At 40.4% G+C, this 19,569-nt stretch overlaps 1 protein-coding gene across 3 annotated transcripts in view; it reads left to right on the top strand.

The window, feature by feature from the left end:
* The window catches only part of riox2 (ribosomal oxygenase 2), a 61,000-nt gene that overhangs the window by 31,107 nt on the left and 10,324 nt on the right, over positions 1-19,569 (top strand). For all 3 annotated transcript variants that reach the window (XM_043700804.1, XM_043700805.1, XM_043700806.1), the window contains exons 8-9: positions 5,771-5,859; positions 17,365-17,469. In XM_043700804.1, coding sequence (XP_043556739.1) covers positions 5,771-5,859; positions 17,365-17,469 — 194 coding nt within the window. The remainder of the gene's footprint in view (positions 1-5,770; positions 5,860-17,364; positions 17,470-19,569) is intronic.

The following is a 19,569-nucleotide window of genomic DNA, read 5'->3' as shown; positions in this document are numbered from 1 at the left end:
AAAAGTTGCCCCTTAGGTCTCTTTTATATCTTTCCCCTCTCACCCTAAACCTATGCCCTCTAGTTCTGGACTCCCTGACCCCAGGGAAAAGACTTTGCCTATTTACCCTATCCATGCCCCTCATAATTTTGTAAACCTCTATAAGGTCACCCCTCAGCCTCCGACACTCCGGGGAAAACAGCCCTAGCCTGTTCAGCCTCTCTCTATTGTTCAAATCCTCCAACCCTGGCAACATCCTTGTAAATCTTTTCTGAACCTTTCAAGTTTCACAACATCTTTCTGATAGGAAGGAGACCAGAATTGCATGCAATATTCCAACAGTGGCCTAACCAATGTCTTGTACAACCGCAACATGATACATGGCTCAGGGATGGGCAGGATTGGCATCTTAATGTTCCAGGACACAAATGCTATAGGAAGGATAGAAGGGGAGGCAAGAGAGGAGGTGGGGGCGTGGGGTGGGTGGCATTTTTGATAAGGGATAGCATTACAGCTGTGCTGAGGGAGGATATTCCCAGAAATACATCCAGGGAAGTTAGGTGGACCAGAAATAAGAAAGGGATGATAACCTTATTGGGATTGTATTATAGACTCCCTAATAGAGGGAAATTGAGAAACACTTTTTTAGTTACCCCTAAGTTCGCAGTTTTGTTCGTAGTTCATTTCAGGTTTTCCCCACCCTTCCGAATGATTCTAATTTTAACATCTTTCTATAACCGCTTTCTTCATTAAAGGGGGCTATTTCAGCTATTTATTCAAACATTCATAAAGTATGCTCAGACTCTGTTGATTCTATTAAAGCTATCTGGGAGGGAGATCTGGAAAAGGTAATTCTGGGTGATGTGTGGGATGAGATTTTGCAAAGGATGCATAGATCTTCTATCTGTGCAAAAAAGGTTTTATTCAATGCAAGATTCTACACCACGCCCACTTCACCAAAGCTCAACTTGCAAAAAATATTTGAGGAAGTGTCACTGTCCTGTGATCGGTGTCAACAAACCTCAGCAAATTATTTGCACGTTTTCTGGCATTGCCCTTCTTTAGGTAGATATTGGACTGATATCATTGACACCTTATCTAAGGTATTTGGCGAAAATCTTACTCCTAATGCTTTGTTTGGGGTGTCATCCTCTTTGCTTATTCTTTCTTCCTCTAAAAAAGACATGTGAGCATTCACTATCCTATTGGCCAAAGGATTGGTACTGTTAAAATGGAAATCCCTAATTCTGACTATTCATACACACTGGGTTAGAGATGTGCTATACTTAAATGAGAATAGATTGATCTTATCTGGCTCCTCTAACAAATTTACAAAAATTGGGAATCCTCTTCTTTCATATGTTGACTTTTTAACTGTTCCAGACTGAGTTATCTTCTGTTGTAGCAATTTTTTTCTTTTGCTAATGCATTTATCTTACTGCTGGTTTAATTTATTATGAGTTTTGTACTTTGTATATGTATATATTTATTAGGGTGGTTTGTGTTTTTTTGTACTTTGGGTGAGATATATGCTGTGGCGAAGGTGATTGGGGATTTGCTTACAGTTGTTTATTGCTTGTGATTGTACCTTGTTCTGCTGTCATTTTTTGGAGAAAAATCAATAAAAATGAAAAAAAAAGGAGAAGCAGACAGAGGGACTGTTGATGATAAGCTGGGAGTGAGATAAATGTTGATTGGGGAATAAAGGGACTGTGAATAGTTGAAATGTGTAGGCTATGCTTGGAGCCACTTATATAGAACAGGACTTGAGTGCTCGGGTTGGGTAACAAATGTGGAGGAAGGTGTTCATGCCTGAAATTGTTAAATTAAGTGTTCAGTCCTGAGGGTTGTAAAGTACCAAGATGAAATGAGATATTGTTCCTCCACTTCCATTGAGCTGAGACAGAAGTATTACCATGGGAACCTTATGTGTTGAAGTGGCAGCCACCTGGAAGCTTGGGGTCATTTTTATGGACAGAGTGGAGTTGTTCTGCAGATTGGTCACCCACTATGTGTTTTATCTCCTTGGTGTCGAGGAGACCATTTTGTGAGCAGCAAATTCAGTAGACTAAGTTGAATGAAGTACAGGCAAATTGCTGCTTCACATGGCGTTGGATATCGAGGAGGCAGGAGGGAAACAGGTAGGTATTACACTTTCTGCAACTGCATGTGAAGGTGCCATGGGAGTGTGAGGAAATGTTTGGAGTGAAGGAGGAGTTGACAGGGGAGGAGGGGAATATCTGTCTGGTGGTGGTATCTGCTGGAGGTAGCAGAAATACTGGCTGATGATCCTTTGGATGTGGAGGCTGATTGGGGTGGAAAGTGAGGGCAAGGAGGACTGTTGTTGTGTGAGGAAAGGGATGCAGGCAGAACTTCAGGGAAGTGGTCAGACATGATTGAGGACCTGTCAGCTAAGGTAGTGGGGAATCATTGGTTGAGGACAAAGATGGACATGTCTGAGGCTCCCTGTAGAAGGTGTCATTATCAGAACAGATGTGACAGAGATAGAAAAGTTTGGAGAATGGATTGGAATCTTAGAAGAAGCAGGATGTGAGGATGTATAATCAAGGTAGTTGTGGGAGTCAGTAATAGATATTGGTGACCAGTCTATTCCCAGAAATGGAAATAAGAGATGTAAAGGAGGGAAGGGAGGAGTCAGATAGACCAGGTGAAGATGAGAGCAGCTTGATGCTTATTGGTGAGGTTATTGTCCAGGTGGCGATTACAAAGTCAGGGTTAGATCTAGGAACCCAAACTGTAGTCAGTTCAGACGGAAATAGGTTAAAACGAGTGAGGGGAGCAGAGAAATTAAGGTGACTGATGTCAGGTTCACAGTTTTTGATGAACAAGTCAAATGTAAGTAAGACACCAGAGTCAGTGTGTTGGAGGCAGGTGAAAGGATCTGTGGGATCTTTAGATGACTCTAATCCAAAAACATGGGCACAGAAGCAAAGGTAACGGAAGTAGAAATCGACATCATTTCATGCCTAAAATTCATTGAGATGGGGGCGTTTAGGGATGAAACTAAGTTATCTACTGAGTACAGACTGTTTAGTAGACGGTCAGAAAGTATGGTAAATACTTGACGAGGTGAGGTTAGAAGAAGGAATGGAGTCAGATGGAAGGAGGTACCTCAGTTGTTGCAACCTATGTTCCTTAATACCTGAAAGAAGGAAAAAGTATTTTGTTAAAATGTCAAAAAAGCTGAAGAGTGAAATAGAGCTGAGGTGCAGGGCAGCTTGGAGATAGCGTGAGGCAATGCTGATGGAGCGCGAGTTTGAACATGTGCATGTACAAGCTCATTGTACATCATGGTGATACCTGTGATCCTAATTGGATTCAAAACAAGAAGGATGAAACTTCAGTTTGGGATAAGTCTGAGCTTGAGGCAGTCACTAAGGAATGAGATGTGTCTGTGAAAGAGAATTTTCGAAAATAACATTTTAAAAAAATTCAGAAGGAAGGCAAAAGTAATGATAGTGAACTAGAGGATTGATTCAAATGAAAATCCTGTGAAGGAGGACATTGGTTATTGTGGGAGGGGTTTATCATTTAACAGTCACCACTACCCTGGCTTTATTAGGGGCCAGTGCAGCATTATGGTTGGATGGCTAAGCTATAGGGCTAGGGCTCAGAGTAATGTTGGGAGATGAAAATGTAAATGGACAAATTGTGTGAGAATATGTGGAAATTTAGAACCAGCGGGATTGACGTGGAGTACAAGGAAGAAAAGAATGTGAAGGTTTTGTGGCAGCTTCTAGATTATCAGGCAAAGCACAAACTGTTAAGCCAAATCTCAAAAGTGGAAATTGCTGGGACCAATCTGAAGTAGGTGAAAAAAGTGGTTATTTTCTGTCTAAGTATGTGGCTGTACTTGTGGGTGGTGTGAGGCTCTTCACAGGGCAATTTCATTAATGAAGCATGTACACAGTAAAGGTAAAGTCATCATAGTCCTACCAGCCCAGAACTACCCTCTGCAGCCTGGCTCATGACTCCATAATGCAATCCCCTGACTGAGGCTGAGCATAGATAAAATGCTGCTCATTCTTCCACCAGGGCCATCATGGAGCAGACAATAGAAGTTTCAAGATAACGTTTCAACACTTTGATCAGTCTGGCTTTGTGGTATAGCCCAAGCAGAGTTTACTGTTTTGCTGTGCCGTGTGCAACGGCAGCAGGCAAAGAGGGACTGTGATGAATGCAGAAGAACTGAAAGAGCAACAACAGCCTTTTAAGGAAGAAGATCAGGACATTGAGCATTTTTGCAATGGTTGAATAAGTGGGTTGTTTGATTAAATAGTGTGTGATAAGATTAGAAACACCAACTTCAGGACTGAGGAAAATGTTTATATGGAAAAGGGAGCAGATTAGGACAGTTCAATCAATTAAATAAATTATTGGAAGTCAGTATGAAGAAAGCAAATAGATCCAATAATAAACAGCTTGAATGGGGCTAGTATGGTACATTGTAACATTTAGTCATCTTCTCAGTGAAGAACTAAGGTGTTTCTAGTCTGCTTTATTTTTATAAAATTTCCAGCAATCACTGTTGAAGTCAAAGCACTGCTTACAATTTGAATTTCTAGAAGCTCAAATGCAATAGGCTATGTGCTAAATTCAGTCTATTACTTCAAACTTTGGTGAAGGAGAAGGACTGACAATGTTTACAGTGAATGATGATCACTGTGAATAGTGATTACTGTTAGTTATAGAACTATACACATTAAGTGCATTTAATTGTATGCTATGGTGCGTTTTTTTTTAACTAGTAGAGGGAGCTCAGTCAGATGAGGCAATTCATAAACTTTCAATTGAGCATGCTGGTTACCTGCTTGAGAAAAACAGTGGCAGATGAAATTTAATACTGATAAGTACCGCACATAGCAAGGATAAATAGAAAATTATTGTTGAATTGATTAAGGATGAATTTGAAAAAGACCTAGTGCTAACATGTCATAATAAAGCCAAACAACAACCATAAACAAAACAAAGCCAAACAACCAAAAAAAGTCAATCGAATGTAAGATCACATGTTTAAAACAGCAGAATATAAACAAGAAGAACAGTCAATATCACTTCTATAGTGTTCTGGCAGAATACATCTTGAATGTTGTGTGAAATTCTGGAATGGCTTTGGAGGAAGTAGAGGGAAGAACCATGAAACTAAGACGTAAGGATTTTTCAGTCCTTTTAAAGGTTGTCTTCTAGAGGTATGTGCAATATAAAAATGGAAACAATATGGAAAAAACATCCAGAAAATTATTGAAGTTATAAAAGTAGGACAAGGTTCAAATTTGTAACATGGCAAATTTAGGATTGATGCCAGCAAAGAGGAGGAATGTAAAAGTTAACTAGGTATTGTAATGAGGTGATGAACTAGCAGGTCTCTTTCATTGTTTTAATTATTTTTAAGTCTTCAGAAAACCACAAATATCCATTGCCAAAATGTAACTTCCAACCTTTAATTACAGAGCTTTAGTACAGTGCTTGTCCATATCTTTGAGTTGTTTGCAACTCCTTATTCCAATGCAGCAATCAGTTATGTTGCCTGTCCTGTAATATAAAATCACAACTTGTAAGGTTAAGTAGATCTTGAGGGCAGTTAAGATAATATGTTCTAATTGTTACATTTAGTTCAGCACACGAATAAAATTTAAAATGTTTGCAATATTTGAATGTGTTAGATATTATTTTTTAATTTTCCATGCTGTATTAGTGACCTTGACTGTGTCATTAGCCTGCTGATGAGACATAATTACTGTGTGTTAACTTGTTTTACTTTCTTTCTTAGCTGGAAAACTGCCTAAACTCAATGATCAGATCAGATTAAGATTTAAAGACCATACTATGATTTTGGTGGAACTTGATCAAGAAAGGACGGTTAGTACAAACAATAATGAAGAATCTGACTGTTTAAGTGATATTCTCTCTAAATTGACTTTGATGACTGAAAATACTCTAAGTCTTACAATACGTGTCTGCGTGGGTTTCCTCCGGGTGCTCCGGTTTCCTCCCACAGTCCAAAGATGTGCAGGTCAGGTGAATTGCCCATGCAAAATTGCCCGTAGTGTTAGGTGGGTTGCGCTTCGGCAGGTCGGTGTGGACTTGTTGGGCCGAAGGGCCTGTTTCCACACTGTAATGTAATCTAATGTAATCTAATCTAATAAGTTCTGGTACCAAGGAGTGGAAATGCCATTGAGACTTTAAATGCCACTCAGAAGGCAGTGAAGTCAGTTTGGCTAGTATTTTGTCTTTGCGATGAAATGTATGAAATGTAACATACTCTATTCCAGTAGCAGAGTGAATAATATCTTTTGGTAGATATTGATTATGGGATTTGTTATGCCTTGTTCAAAATACATCACCTATTTTATGTCATACTCAGTATCTGTCTACTCTTGCCAGAGATTGAACGGAAGTTATTGTTGTATAAATATTTTCAAATAATATCTTTAATTTAAAAATATTTTCTGTGGTGTTTTACATTAATTTTTGGCAAATTTAATTTTAATTTTCCAGAATCTCTCAAAACATTCAAGATGTGTTCTGCCAGAACACTATAGAATGATATTGACTTTTCTTTTTGTTTATAATCTGCTGTTTTAAATATGTGATCTTACATTCTATTGACTTTTGTGGTTGTTGTTTGGCTTTATTTATGACATGTTAGCACGAGGTCTTTTTCAAATTCATCCTATAAAAAAATGTACATTTGCAGCTTGGTTGCTATATTGTTGCACTGACGTTCTATATTATGAAGTGATTGAACATCTGTGAATCAAATTGTGAGATGTGGTCTTTGGGAAAAGTTTTAGATGTTATCGTTAGAATCTTCCTAGCCCCTGAATGACTTTGGCACTGGCAGATCAGTTGGGAAAATATGGTAAGTTCATGCAGAAATGCGGTTCATGGTGTCAAAAAATCCCATTCTATAATCAAGTTTTGTATAGTGAGATGAGAATCTCCTTGGTAAGCAGTGAGAAGCCTATTTGCACATGCTTATGTGCCACTCGTACCTCACGTAATTGATGTGCAGTTTCCAATTCTCTACATTGATATTAACATCGGATGCGTATCAGCTTCACTACATCATTGTGGCAGAGCTCTGACTCATTTACAATTCTACACTTCACTGCTACACTTTGGGAGCCCATTGTGATGCTTCTGTTTGGACTTTGTACACCGGGAAAGGCACCCAACTAATTGAATCAGGGTACATATTGGGCTCCTCACTTTCTTAGTTCCCACTCACTGTGGGTACTTGGATGCTGTTAACATTTCTGCCTTGCCTTGCCTTGAGTTTTGAGCTTTGTCCCCTATACCACTGTTTAAAAGCTCACAGTTCAGATTTGCCTTTTAGCACAGGCACAAAACCAGGCAGCTTCTGAATTATCAGCCGTGTTCAGTCAAGGGGATGGACATGTTGCTGTATGCTACTGTGATATGTCAGTGTCACACATGCAGCATGTATAAGCAGCTTATGTGACAAACATACTGCTTGCACTTCAATCAAATGACATATCTCAAAGTCTAAACGGAGTAATCCTCAGTCAGGCCAAGAGAGACAGCATTCAGTTCAGGGTTCAGCATCGTAAGTTAAGGGTATTGTCTTGCATTGGTCCAGGGACTTCTGAGATGGTCTGTCAATTGCTTAGGGCAATCTTTGGACTCCTCCATCGTCAGACCACAACAAAACGACGGTTGGAGGAAGAACGCCTCATCTTCCGCCTAGGAACCCTCCAACCACAAGGGATGAACTCTGATTTCACCAGTTTCCTCATTTCCCCTCCCCCCACCCTGTCTCAGTCAAATCCATCGAACTCAGCACCGCCTTCCTAACCTGCAATCTTCTTCCCGACCTCTCCGCCCCCACCCCCGTCTGACCTATCACCCTCACCTTGACCTCTTTCCACCTATCACATTTCCGACGCCCCTCCCCCAAGTCCCTCCTCCCTACCTTTTATCTTAGCCTGCTGGACAATCTTTCCTCATTCCTGAAGAAGGGCTTATGCCCGAAACGTCGATTCTCCTGTTCCCTGGATGCTGCCTGACCTGCTGCGCTTTTCCAGCAACACATTTTCAGCAGCAATCAGGGATCTGACAGGGAAGATGACCAAGAAAGGAATTTGAAGATTTGGGGCATCACCTTGACTAAACCTCTGACTCATTTTGTGAGCACAACTGTGGTTTCCTTCTATCGTCCAAATAGCAAGTATGTAATGCAAATGAAAATGACTGCCACAAGGGGTGGAAAGAATAAGTGATTCATTCTCCGAGGGAGGATTTGGTCCACTATTGTATGACCTGAGACCCGTCAAAGGGCGATAGCATCAAACAGACTCCCACACAGGTGAAGAATACCTATGCCGTAAGTGCACTTTATGCATTTAACTAACATTTAACATGTTTACTAAATATAAGGTAGAAGACAGAGGGTGGTCTTGGAGGGTTGTTTTTCAGGCTGGAGGCCTGTGACCAGTACCAGTGGAGTTCCACAAGGATCGATGCTGGTTCCTCTATTTTTTGTCATTTACATAAGTGATTTGGATGTGAGCATAAGAGGTATAGTTAGCAGATGACACCAAAATTAGAGGTGTAGTGGACAGCGAAGAGGGCTACCTCAGATTACAACAGGATCTTGACCAGATGGGCCAATAGGCTGAGAAGTGGCAGATGGAGTTTAATTCAGATAAATGCGAGGTGCTGCATTTTGGGAAAGCAAATCTTAGCAAGACTTATACATTTAATAGTAAGGTCCTAGGGAGTGTTGCTGAACAAAGAGACCTTGGACTCCTTGAAAATGGAGTCGCAGGTAGATAGGATAGTGAAGGCGGTGTTGGTATGCTTTCCTTTATTGGTCAGAGTATTGAGTACAGGAATTGGGAGGTCACGTTGCGGCTGTACAGGACATTGGTTAGGCCACTGTTGGAATATTGCGTGCAGTTCTGGTCGTCTTCCTATCGGAAAGATGTTGTGAAACTTGAAAGGGATCAGAAAAGATTTACAAGGATGTTGCCAGGCTTGGAGAATTTGAGCTATAGGGAGATGCTGAACAGGTTGGGGCTGTTTTCTCTGGAGCGTTGGAGGCTGAGGGGTGACCTTATAGAGGTTTATAAAATCATGAGGGGCATGGATAAGATAAATAGACAAAGTCTTTTCCTTGGGGTGTGGGAGTCCAGAACTAGAGGGCATAGGTTTAGAGTGTGAGGGGAAAGATATGAAAGAGACCTACGGGGCAACCTTTTCACACAGGGTGGTACGTGTATGGAATGAGCTGCCAGAGGTAGTGGTGGAGGTTGGTACAATTGCAACATTTAAGAGGCATTTGGATGGGTATATGAATAGGAAGGGTTTGGAAGGATATGGGCTGGGTGCTGGCAGGTGGGACTAGATTGGGTTGGGATATCTGGTCGGCATGGACGGGTTGGACTGAAGGGTCTGTTTCCGTGCTGTACGTCTCTATGACTCTATGAAAGATATTATTAAGTTAGTGAGGGTTCAGAAGAGATTTACCAGGATGTTGCTGGTTATGGAAGATTTGAGTTAGGCTGGATAGGCTGGGACATTTTTCACTAGAGCATAGGAGGTTGATTAGTGACTTGATAGAAGTTTATAAAATAATGAAAAGTATTGTTAGAGTTAATGGTAGTTGTCTTTTCCCTAGGATGGGGAATTTCAGGACTAGGGAGCACATTTTTAAGGTGAGAGGTTTAAAAAAGGCATGTGAGGCAAATTATTTTTACAGTGAGGGTGGATCGAGTCTGGAATGAACTTCCTGAGGAAGTGATGGATGTGTGTACTGTTATGAACGTGTAGGTGTACACTGTACTTTTGAGAGAGAAGAAGCTGGCAAGGACTGACTAAAAGCACAAAGTGTGCTGAACAATTAAAAAATTTAGAAACATTTGGTTGAAACAAATAGATGGTTATGCATTACCATGGTATAAAAACAAATTCAAATTCAGCCAATCAGTTTAAATTATGTCCCAGAGACCAAAATCCAATTGAATTTTACTGTTTGGGATGACATCAAACCAATGAAATGATCCAATGTTTTGGGGTATAAAATGGGACATTTTGAACAGTCAGGGGGAAAGCTGCAAAGAGCACCAACAAGTACAGACTGTTTGCTGAATAGCTGTCTAAAAGGTACCAGTCCATAAGAAAAGTTGTGCAATAGAAGACTGAAGAAAAGACTACCCAGGAAAATACAGAGGAAAATCTATGGAGAAAAATCTACAAAGGGAAATCGACAAAGCTGGCTGGTTTTGAAACATGATTATTTTTTCTGTAAATCTTAATTGGGTTTTTTTTTAATTTGACCAGTATTGTAGAGTGGGAAGTAAAGGATAAGTTTAAGAGAAAGGAGTTGTAAATTGCTGTTGTTTTAATGTTCTCTGTTGGACTTAAAGAATAAAATTGTTAATTTTTACTTTAAATAGTGACATCTGGGATTGTTCTTTGCTTCTTGAAATTTAACAGATTGTGGTGTGAGGTGAGCTTCTCTGTGTGTCGGGTCTAAATTAGCAGTGGGGTTTACCCCATGTCGTAATAGTTTGGGGACTCGACACCGGGATTTGAACAGTTTGGGGCTCTCATCCGTGATTTGAACAGGTTTAGGCCAATCCATTCTGAGATTTGGACAAAATCAGTACAATTACAACATTTAAAAGTCATTTGGATAGGATAGGAAAGATTTGGACTGAAAAGGGCCAGGAACAGGCAGATGGGACTAGTTTAATTTGGGATTATGTTCGGCATGGACTGGTTGGACTGAAGGGCTTGTTTCATGTTGTATGACTCTATGACTCTATAACTTTATGTATCAGTCCTGGTAATAATGGTAAGACACAAACAATGTTTTGCACCCTGGAAAAATTCACCTTAGTTGCCAAAGTAACAAGCACCTTCCAAGGTTCCAAAAACTGCTCACTTCACACGTTGGACCATAAAACATTCCACACCATTATCAAATATGCAACACTACATTTCATGATGAATAGGGACATGTTAGAGGGCATCCTCATTGCTGCCATGTGTATGATCTTCAACCATATAGGCACCAGAAGATCTGATCAATAAAAATCTAAATCAGGACAATGAAGTGCAGTGTCAACATGGAGGCATTAGACTAGACTGGTGTCGTTGTCAGGGGCATTGATGTGCCAGTATTTTGGAGGACACTGTTGAAATGTTATTTATGTTTGCTGTAGCTGCAGGTAATTTTACTGAGAAGCTGCTTTGTCTCTGTTATTGCCCACTTATGCTCGTTAGAATGGTTTCCAAAGGAAAAGGGTAAGAAGTTGTGGTCAACCTTGTGTCCGTTGCACTAATGGCTGCTGCAAGAATGGATGAGGAATGCATGCATCTTAAATCACATCTTAAAAATGCTGGAGCTTATCTCTACTGTGCAACCATATGTGCTTTCTTGATGTGGTGAATATCCAGGAGAGCCATAGTCTCATATATTTGACTTATGGGGAAGGTGTACTCTGTCCATAGGTGGAAATCACAATGTTACTTGATGCTTTACAGCATATCAGCAATGCAGCAGCATCTCCTTCCACTGTGTCATGCGAGGGATATAAGAAAAAGGTTTCACGAAGGTCTGAGCATTGTATTGGTATAGGTCAGACTGAGGACAATGCTTGATGCTGGGAATCTCTGCTGTGGGCAGTTAGTGGACATACAGAGGCTGTGGATGGGTGATGAGGATCCTTGACAGTCACAGCATTGTGATGATACTGACATTATTCAGTCAGAACAGCACCCTTGACACCCAGCAGTGTAGTAACATGGGACAAAGCAATGCAGGAACGATGACTTGGTGCATGTTGTTCAATGAAACTGAATAGTATAGTGACACCTTTCACTGATTGTGAATGTTTTGATGCTGGTGGGGCTAGTAATCATTGTACAATCCCAACTGCAAGTGCATCTTAACACTTTGATCTTTTTATGCAGTTCATGCTGCTTAAAAGTTACGGACACAATCAGATGTATACCATCTCATCATCTGATGCTATCATGGGTACCATGGAAAGGATAGCCATCATTCAGACAGGGTCAAAACATCATGTAGAACTAAGGATGGATAGACTCTGTAGTTGCAGCTAAAATGACATTTTCTCAAAAATAATTAAAAGCGCATATGTTGTTACAACATTAATTATTTACATTGAAGTGTCACCTGTCGCACATGTGTGCCCATTTCCATTCCAATATATTTAGGTGCTGACCCAGGGTCAGCAGTTGGCATGGAGGGACTCTCCCTGTGGTGGAACCTGTTGCCTTTTGGAGTATTGGTTGGGTGATTCCTGGGGTATTTCTGGCTAAGGGGCCCAACAGTACTGAGTGTGTCCTGCTCAGTTATAGGTTCACCCCAAGGTTCATAGAATCATACAATACAGAAGAAGCCTTTTGTTCCATCAAATCTACCACCAAAAATGTATTATTAACTACACTTAATCACACTAGGCCCGTAGCCTTTTAAGTTATGACACTTCAAGTGCTCATCTGAATAGTTTTTAAATGCTGAGATTTTTGCTGCATCAACATTCTCCCAGCCAGTGCATTCTAGATCACTTCCACCCTCTGTGCAAAAAGGTTTTTCCTTAAAATGATCTCTAAACCTCCTGTTTTTTACTTTAAAATGTCCATTGTTATTGACCCTTCAACTAAGGGGAACAGCCGTTTTCTATTCACCCTGTTGTGACCCCCTCAATCATATGCACTTCTTTAAGGACCCCCCTCAACATTCTTGGCTCCAGAGAAAACAACTGAAGCTTATTCAGCCTTTTTTTTTAATAGCTAAAATGTTCCATCCTTGGCAACAACCTGGTGAATCTCCATTGCATGCCATTCAATGCAATTACATCCTTTCTTTAGTTGTTGACCAGAACTGCACATAGCGCTCCAGTTCTGGCCCAATCAAAATTCTGTACAATTCCAACATAACCAGCCTGCTTTTATAATCTGTGCCACAACTGATAAAGGCAAGGTGACTCATATGCCTTTTAACTAGTCTTATTAATCTGTCCTGTCCCCTTCATGGATCCAAGTGCCCCAAGATCCCTAAGTTCCTCCAAGCTTCTTGTCTCTCTCCTTTCATTGAATACTCCCTTGTCTTGTTCCCTCTTCTAAAGTGTATGAATTTAAATTTATCAGGGTTAAACTCCATTTGCCACTGATTTACCCATCTGATCAATCTGTTGATAGCTTCCTGTAGCCTAACAGCTTCTTCCTCATGGTCAACCACCCAGCCAACCTTTGAGTCATCTGCAAACTTACTTATCATCCCTCTCACTTTCTCATCTGCATCATTTATGAATATCACAATTAATAAAGGACCCAGCACTGATTTTGTTACATATTAGTCTCCAGTCACAAAAGCAATCTTCTACCACTGCCCTATCCTATCATTAAGCTAATTTTTGATCCATCTTGCCAAGTTACCCTGGATCCCATGAGCTTCTACCTTCTTTACTATTTTCCTATGTGAAACTTTGTTAAAGGCCTTGCTGAAATCCATATAAACAACATTAACTGCCTTATTCTTTTTCAAACACTTGGTCACTCCCTCAAAATTTCACCAAATTTGTTTGGCATGATCTCCCTCTAACTAAATCATGCTGACTGTCCTTGATCAAACATACCTCTCTAAATCGAGATTAATTTTCCTTTTCACTATTTTCTCTAATAGTTTTCCTACACTGAGATTAGACTCATTGTTTTTGTAGTACCCTGGTCTATCTCTACTACCCTTACTCTAAACTGGAAGCCAATTTAAAAATTTGGATCAGGTCCCCTGTAATTTCCTTCCTTTTATCCCACAACAGCCTGGGATACAATTCATCCAGACCACAGGATCTGTGCACTTTTAAATTTGCATTAACCTCCTTGCTTCTTATATCAGTCTGTTCAAGAACTTCATAGTCTGTCTTCTTGAGTTCTCTATTGCATCCACCAAGTAAAGATAGATGTGAAGTCCACCACTTCACCAGTATCCTCTAGTCTCATGCACAGATTGCCTCCTTGTTCCGTAATAGGCCCGATCAAGTTCCCTGGTTATTCTGTTCCCCTTGATATTTTCTCATGCCCTCTCTTTGCTTTCCTATTGCTTTCTTGAGATCCCCCATGCACTTCTTGTACTCCTCTAGGCTTCCATTGTTTTGCTCCGTTTGTACCTGTTAGACATTTCTCTTTTTTCTTTTTATTTGGTCCTGAATATTCATAGAGATCTTTGGTTCTCTGGGCTTCTTGCTTCTACATTTTAACCTAAAGGGGCCATATTGGGCCTGTACTCCTCCCAGTACCTTTTTGAAGGCCTCCCACTGTTGTACTGGAGACTTACCCTGAACTAGCTGTCCTAGTCTACTTTGGACAGATCCTGCTTTATTTTAATAAAATCTACCTTCATTCTAAAAATGTTTTTTTTCTCCATTTTTCTCATTTTCCATAACAAATTTAAAACTCGCAGTGTTGTGATCAATAATACGCTTCACTTCAAACACCTATCTGGCTTCATTTCCCAGAAAGAAGATCCAGCACTGCACAGTCCCTGCAATACATCTTGTATATAGGGCACGCTGCTGCTGCTGTTGCTACTGAGTGTCAGTGGTGGAGGGACTGGATGCTTGTGGATGCTGTGCTGAGAAGCAGTTTGCTTTATCCTGAATGGTATCAAGCTTTCTAGAATGTTATTGGAGCTGTACTCACCCAGGCAGTAGGGAGAATTCCATCACTTCGCTGATTGGTGCCTTGTCTCCCAGGGGAGATATTGTTGCAGGATTCCTAGCTGCTGATCTGCACTTTTAGCCGCGGTAATTATGTGGCTAACCCCTTTTGGTTTTTGGCCAGTGATAACCTCCAGGATGGCAATAATATGTCATGGTAATGCCATTGAATGCCATAGGCTGATGCTTTGATTCTCTCTTGTTGGAGATAATGATTGTCTGCCACATGTCTGATGTTTATTACTTGCCACTTAGCAGCCCAAACATGGAAGTTATCCAGATCTTTCTGCATTTGGACAAAGACTGCTTCAGTAACTGTGGAGTCAGAAATCATCACCTGATGTTCCCACTATTGACCTTGTGATGGAGGGACCATCATTGATGAAGCAGCTGAAGATATTTGGGCCTTGGTCACCACTCTGAGAAATGCCTGTAGCGAAGTCCTCCAGTTGAGATTACTAACACCAATAAGCATTTTCCTTTGTGTATGACTGCAATTAGGGCAGAATTTTCCCTTTGATTCCCATTGTTCTAGTTTTGCTAAGACTCCTTGATGCCTCACTGGGTCAAAGACTGCCTTGATGTCAAGGGCAGTCACTTCCACCTTGCCACTAGAATTCAGCTCTAATTTCCATTTTTGAAGCAAGGTTGTAATGAGGTCAGGAGCTGAGTGGCCTTGATGGAACCTAAAATGGGCATCAATAAGGTTCTGCTCAACATGTGTTGCTTAATAGCACTGCTGATTACTCCTGTATTGCTTTACTGTTGATTAAAAGTAGATTGATGGAACGGTAATCAGCTGAGATGCATTTGTCCTGATTTGTTTGGGCCCAGGGCATACCTGGGCAATTTTTGACACTGCAAGGTAGATGCTAGTGCAGTCAGTAGATCTACTGACAACTTGATAACATGCTTGGCAATTTGTGGAGCATGTCTTCAATACAAATGCCAGTTTATTGACCTGAAGTCTTTGCAGTATCTAGTGCCTTCTGTCATTTCTTGATATCCCATAGAATGAGACAAGTTGTGGAATGGCTGGTATCTGTGATGCTGTGGACTACTGAATGATGCAGTTTCCCTGAGCAATAAGCTGTCGAATCAACTGAGAAAACTATTTTACACAAGTATTATGTAATGAGGCACAGTTCATTTGTAATATCCTGATTATAATACATTTGAATTCTATATTAAACTTGATAAATGGCATACTTAATCACAAAGATAAACATTAATTTTTTAAAAAGTCAGTTATATAGTTAGGACTTAATTATGGTTGTTTTGTATTAAGTTGACTACAAGGTATTCACTAAATAGACAGTGGGAAAGCATTAAGGAACAATTCAAAATCTTCAACAAAAATACATTCCAATGAAATACAAGATCTCAGTGAGAAAGATCCATTCATGGCTTACAAGGGAGGTTACATGAGTACACTGTAAGCAATCTAATCTACATACGAAGTAGGAGCAGGAATAGGCAATTCACCCCTTTTGAGCCTACTTTGCCATTTAACACAATAATGGCTGGTTTCATCTCGGCCTTGACTCCACTCTCCTGCCCACTCCTCATTACACTTTACCCATGACTAATTAAAAGTCTTGTCTATCTCAAATTTATTCATGCTGCAACATTCATTGCAGAATTTCACAGATTTGCGACCCTTTGAGAGAATTAATTCCCCTCATCTCTGCTTTAAGTCTGCCCCCCCCTTAGCCTAAAATTATGACCTGTCATTCAAGATTGCCCCACAAGAGGAAACATCCACTCTACATCTACTTTGTTAAACTCCTTTAGCATTTTGTATACTTCAATTATTATCTTATTTCATTCTTCTAAACTTGAGTTTAGGCCTAAATTGCTCAATCTGTCCTCATAAGGCAAGTGTTTAATCTCTGGACCAAAACTGTAAGCAGTACTCCTTATGCAGTCTTACTAATGCTTTGTACAGATAAAACAACACTTTCCTACTTTTATACTCCATTTCTTTAACAATAAATGCCCACTTTATTACCTCCTGTACCTTCACACTAGCTTGGGTTAATAGACAGTATCAGCTTAAAAGAAGCTTTTAAAGTGGCAATGGTTTTTTTCTTTGGGAAATTGAAATTGAAAGAGCCACCACATGAGGGTAAACTAGCCAGGACTACAGAACAGATTGTATGATATTTTACAAATATATAAAAAGTAAAGGAGTAGCTATAGTAAAAGTTAGCCCCTTAGAAGCAGAGACAGTGGAAATTATCATGGAAATTGAGAAAATGGCAGAAACATTGAGCACATATTTTGTATGCCTTCACAGCAGTAGATGCAAATTACATCTCAGAAATAGAGAGTAACTCTGGCTTTGTGTGCATGGATGTCATTAATATCGGCAGAGAAGAAAGAGATTGAAAGCTATAGAACAGGGAGAAGTAGAGGTTAAATGTAAGATGTTTAGATCTGAACACAAGGGAGATAAGAGTTGATGAATATACTACCAGTGTTAATAACTCAAACGAAGACCATGTCAACATTTAATAAGTTGGAGAAATAATTGAAGGGAAAGGGAAGGGATAGAAGAACAGATAGGCACTTGAAACTAGTAACACTGGAGGACAAAATAACTTTGGTTAGTTCAAATTGTAATTTTATGGTTTTATTGTTTTATTAGGATGAATCTCGAGATATGATGGTGTATGTATATCATTCTCTGAAAAATAGCAGAGAGAACCACATGATGGGAGCTGAGGATAATGAAGAAGAAGAAAGTTTTCGGGTGAGAATGCTTCTCCTTTCTTAAAACTTAACTTAATGTGTTTAAGATTTACTTTTCAGGTTGAGGAGGAGGGAAAATCAGTATGATTTAAAGGTATATAATCCAACAAAAGAAATATGGGAACATAAAAACAGATGTAGGCCTTGAAGGCGTCCAGCTTATTCAGACTTGAGCTGTGACCTAACTCCAAACACCCACCTTCCCCATAATCCTTATTATCTTTGGTTAATAGAATTAGATTACTAACAGTGTGGAAACAGGCCCTTCGGCCCAACAAGTCCACACCGACCCTCCGAAGCGCAACCCACCCAGACCCAATCCCCTACATTTACCCCTTCACCTAACACTATGGGCAATTTAGCATGACCAATTCACCTAACCTGCACATTTTTGGACTGTGGGAGGAAACCGGAGCACCCGGAGGAAACCCACGCAGACACAGGGAGAATGTGCAAACTCCACACAGTCAGTCGCCTGAGGCAGGAATTGAACCCAGGTCACTGGCGCTGTGAGGCAGCAGTGCTAACCACTGTGCCACCGTGCCGCCCTCTCAATCTCAGTTTTGCAATTAACAAATGATCCAGTATCAATTGAGAGTTATAAATTTAATTTGTCTTTTGTGTGTAAAATTGTTTCCTATCTTCATACCTTGAGGGTCCTGACTAATAAATCTAATGTTTAGGCTATCTCCCTGAGTCTAGATTCTTCAATCCATTGAAACAGTATAGATATAGGGAAAAAATTTATGAACTTCATTTTGCACACCTCTTAAATCTAATTTTTAACAAAATACACCATAATTTATGTAATGTACTCCTAATTTAACCCTTGGAATCTGGGTATCAGTTGATCTACGTCATGTTGCCTCCCAGATAAATAGATGATGTTCTTCCTAAAAGGTGGGGCTGTATTTTTAAAACAGTTTGGAGTCAAATTTAAGGTGGTGGAACCAGCAAGTTTGTGCCAGTAGCCTCTGTTAATTCACCACTAGGATCCTGACCCCAAGTTATTTTGAACCTGGCCAGTGCAGGTTGGATTGGGATATCCAGTTAGCAATAAATCAGACTAAATTGTTCCAGGGCATTGTGGTAGGTTCAGGATTGGGAGGTAAAAACAATGACTGCAGATGATGGAAACCAGATTCTGGATTAGTGGTGCTGGAAGAGCACAGCAGTTCAGGCAGCATCCGAGGATTGGGACACAATAATGTTATGTATGCGTGTGTGTGTGTGTTGCCTTTTTAAAACAGTGGGTCAGATGACTTGGAGGTAGGAGCTAGAGGAGCAGTCTAGCACCACCTGTGGAGCTGAGAGGATACACAATAAAGTATTCCTTGTTCAGGTTTATCCTCCATCTATGTTATGTTCTATTTCTGGTTTTAGTGAACCACAAACACAACTGTTGACAAGGACTGGATTCAGGCCACAAATTACAAACTGTGTCTAAATGCCCTTTTATTAATCGGGGGGGATGATGGCACAGGATTATGGAGATACTGTCAAGGGAAGTGATCACGAGGGAATTTGGGCTGCAGTCGACGCAAGGGAAGCGGGCTGAGAGCAATGGTTGTGAGGGGACTCAGGCCTCAGCCAACCTCTGAAAAAGGGAGTACTCACTCAGAAACTTATCAAAGTCATGGCAGAGAGCAGTCACGAGGGAACTCGGGCTGCAATTGGCTATTAAACTCGAGTGGCAGTAAAACACAGTGGCGGGCCAGTTTGGAGTGATGCAATTGTTTGATGAAGAGACAGAATGTTGGAAGCTATGCACCAAACATTTTGCTGTGTATTTAAATGTGAATGAGGTGGCTGAAGACATAATGTACCAGTTTCCTTCAGTGCCTTTAGGAGCATGGCCTTCTGGTGTAGACAGAGAAACCCGCAAAAAAGACATACCAAGAACTCTGCAAAGAGTTGGGAGTTATTTTGCATCAAAGCCACTGATAACCAGAGAACGTTTCCACTTTTACAAACATGTACAGCACAAAGGAGATTGCATCACCCAGTTTGTGGCCTCCTTAAAGAGGTTAGTGGAATACTATGAATTCGAGGGTTCCTCCAAGATGCCTTGTGGGACTGTGGTTTGTTGCGTCCAACACAA

Source organism: Chiloscyllium plagiosum, chromosome 12, assembly GCF_004010195.1.
Source record: "Chiloscyllium plagiosum isolate BGI_BamShark_2017 chromosome 12, ASM401019v2, whole genome shotgun sequence".
NCBI lineage: Eukaryota > Metazoa > Chordata > Chondrichthyes > Orectolobiformes > Hemiscylliidae > Chiloscyllium > Chiloscyllium plagiosum.
The sequence above is the reverse complement of the archived record's forward strand: the minus strand, read 5'-3'. Positions and strand labels throughout refer to the sequence as shown.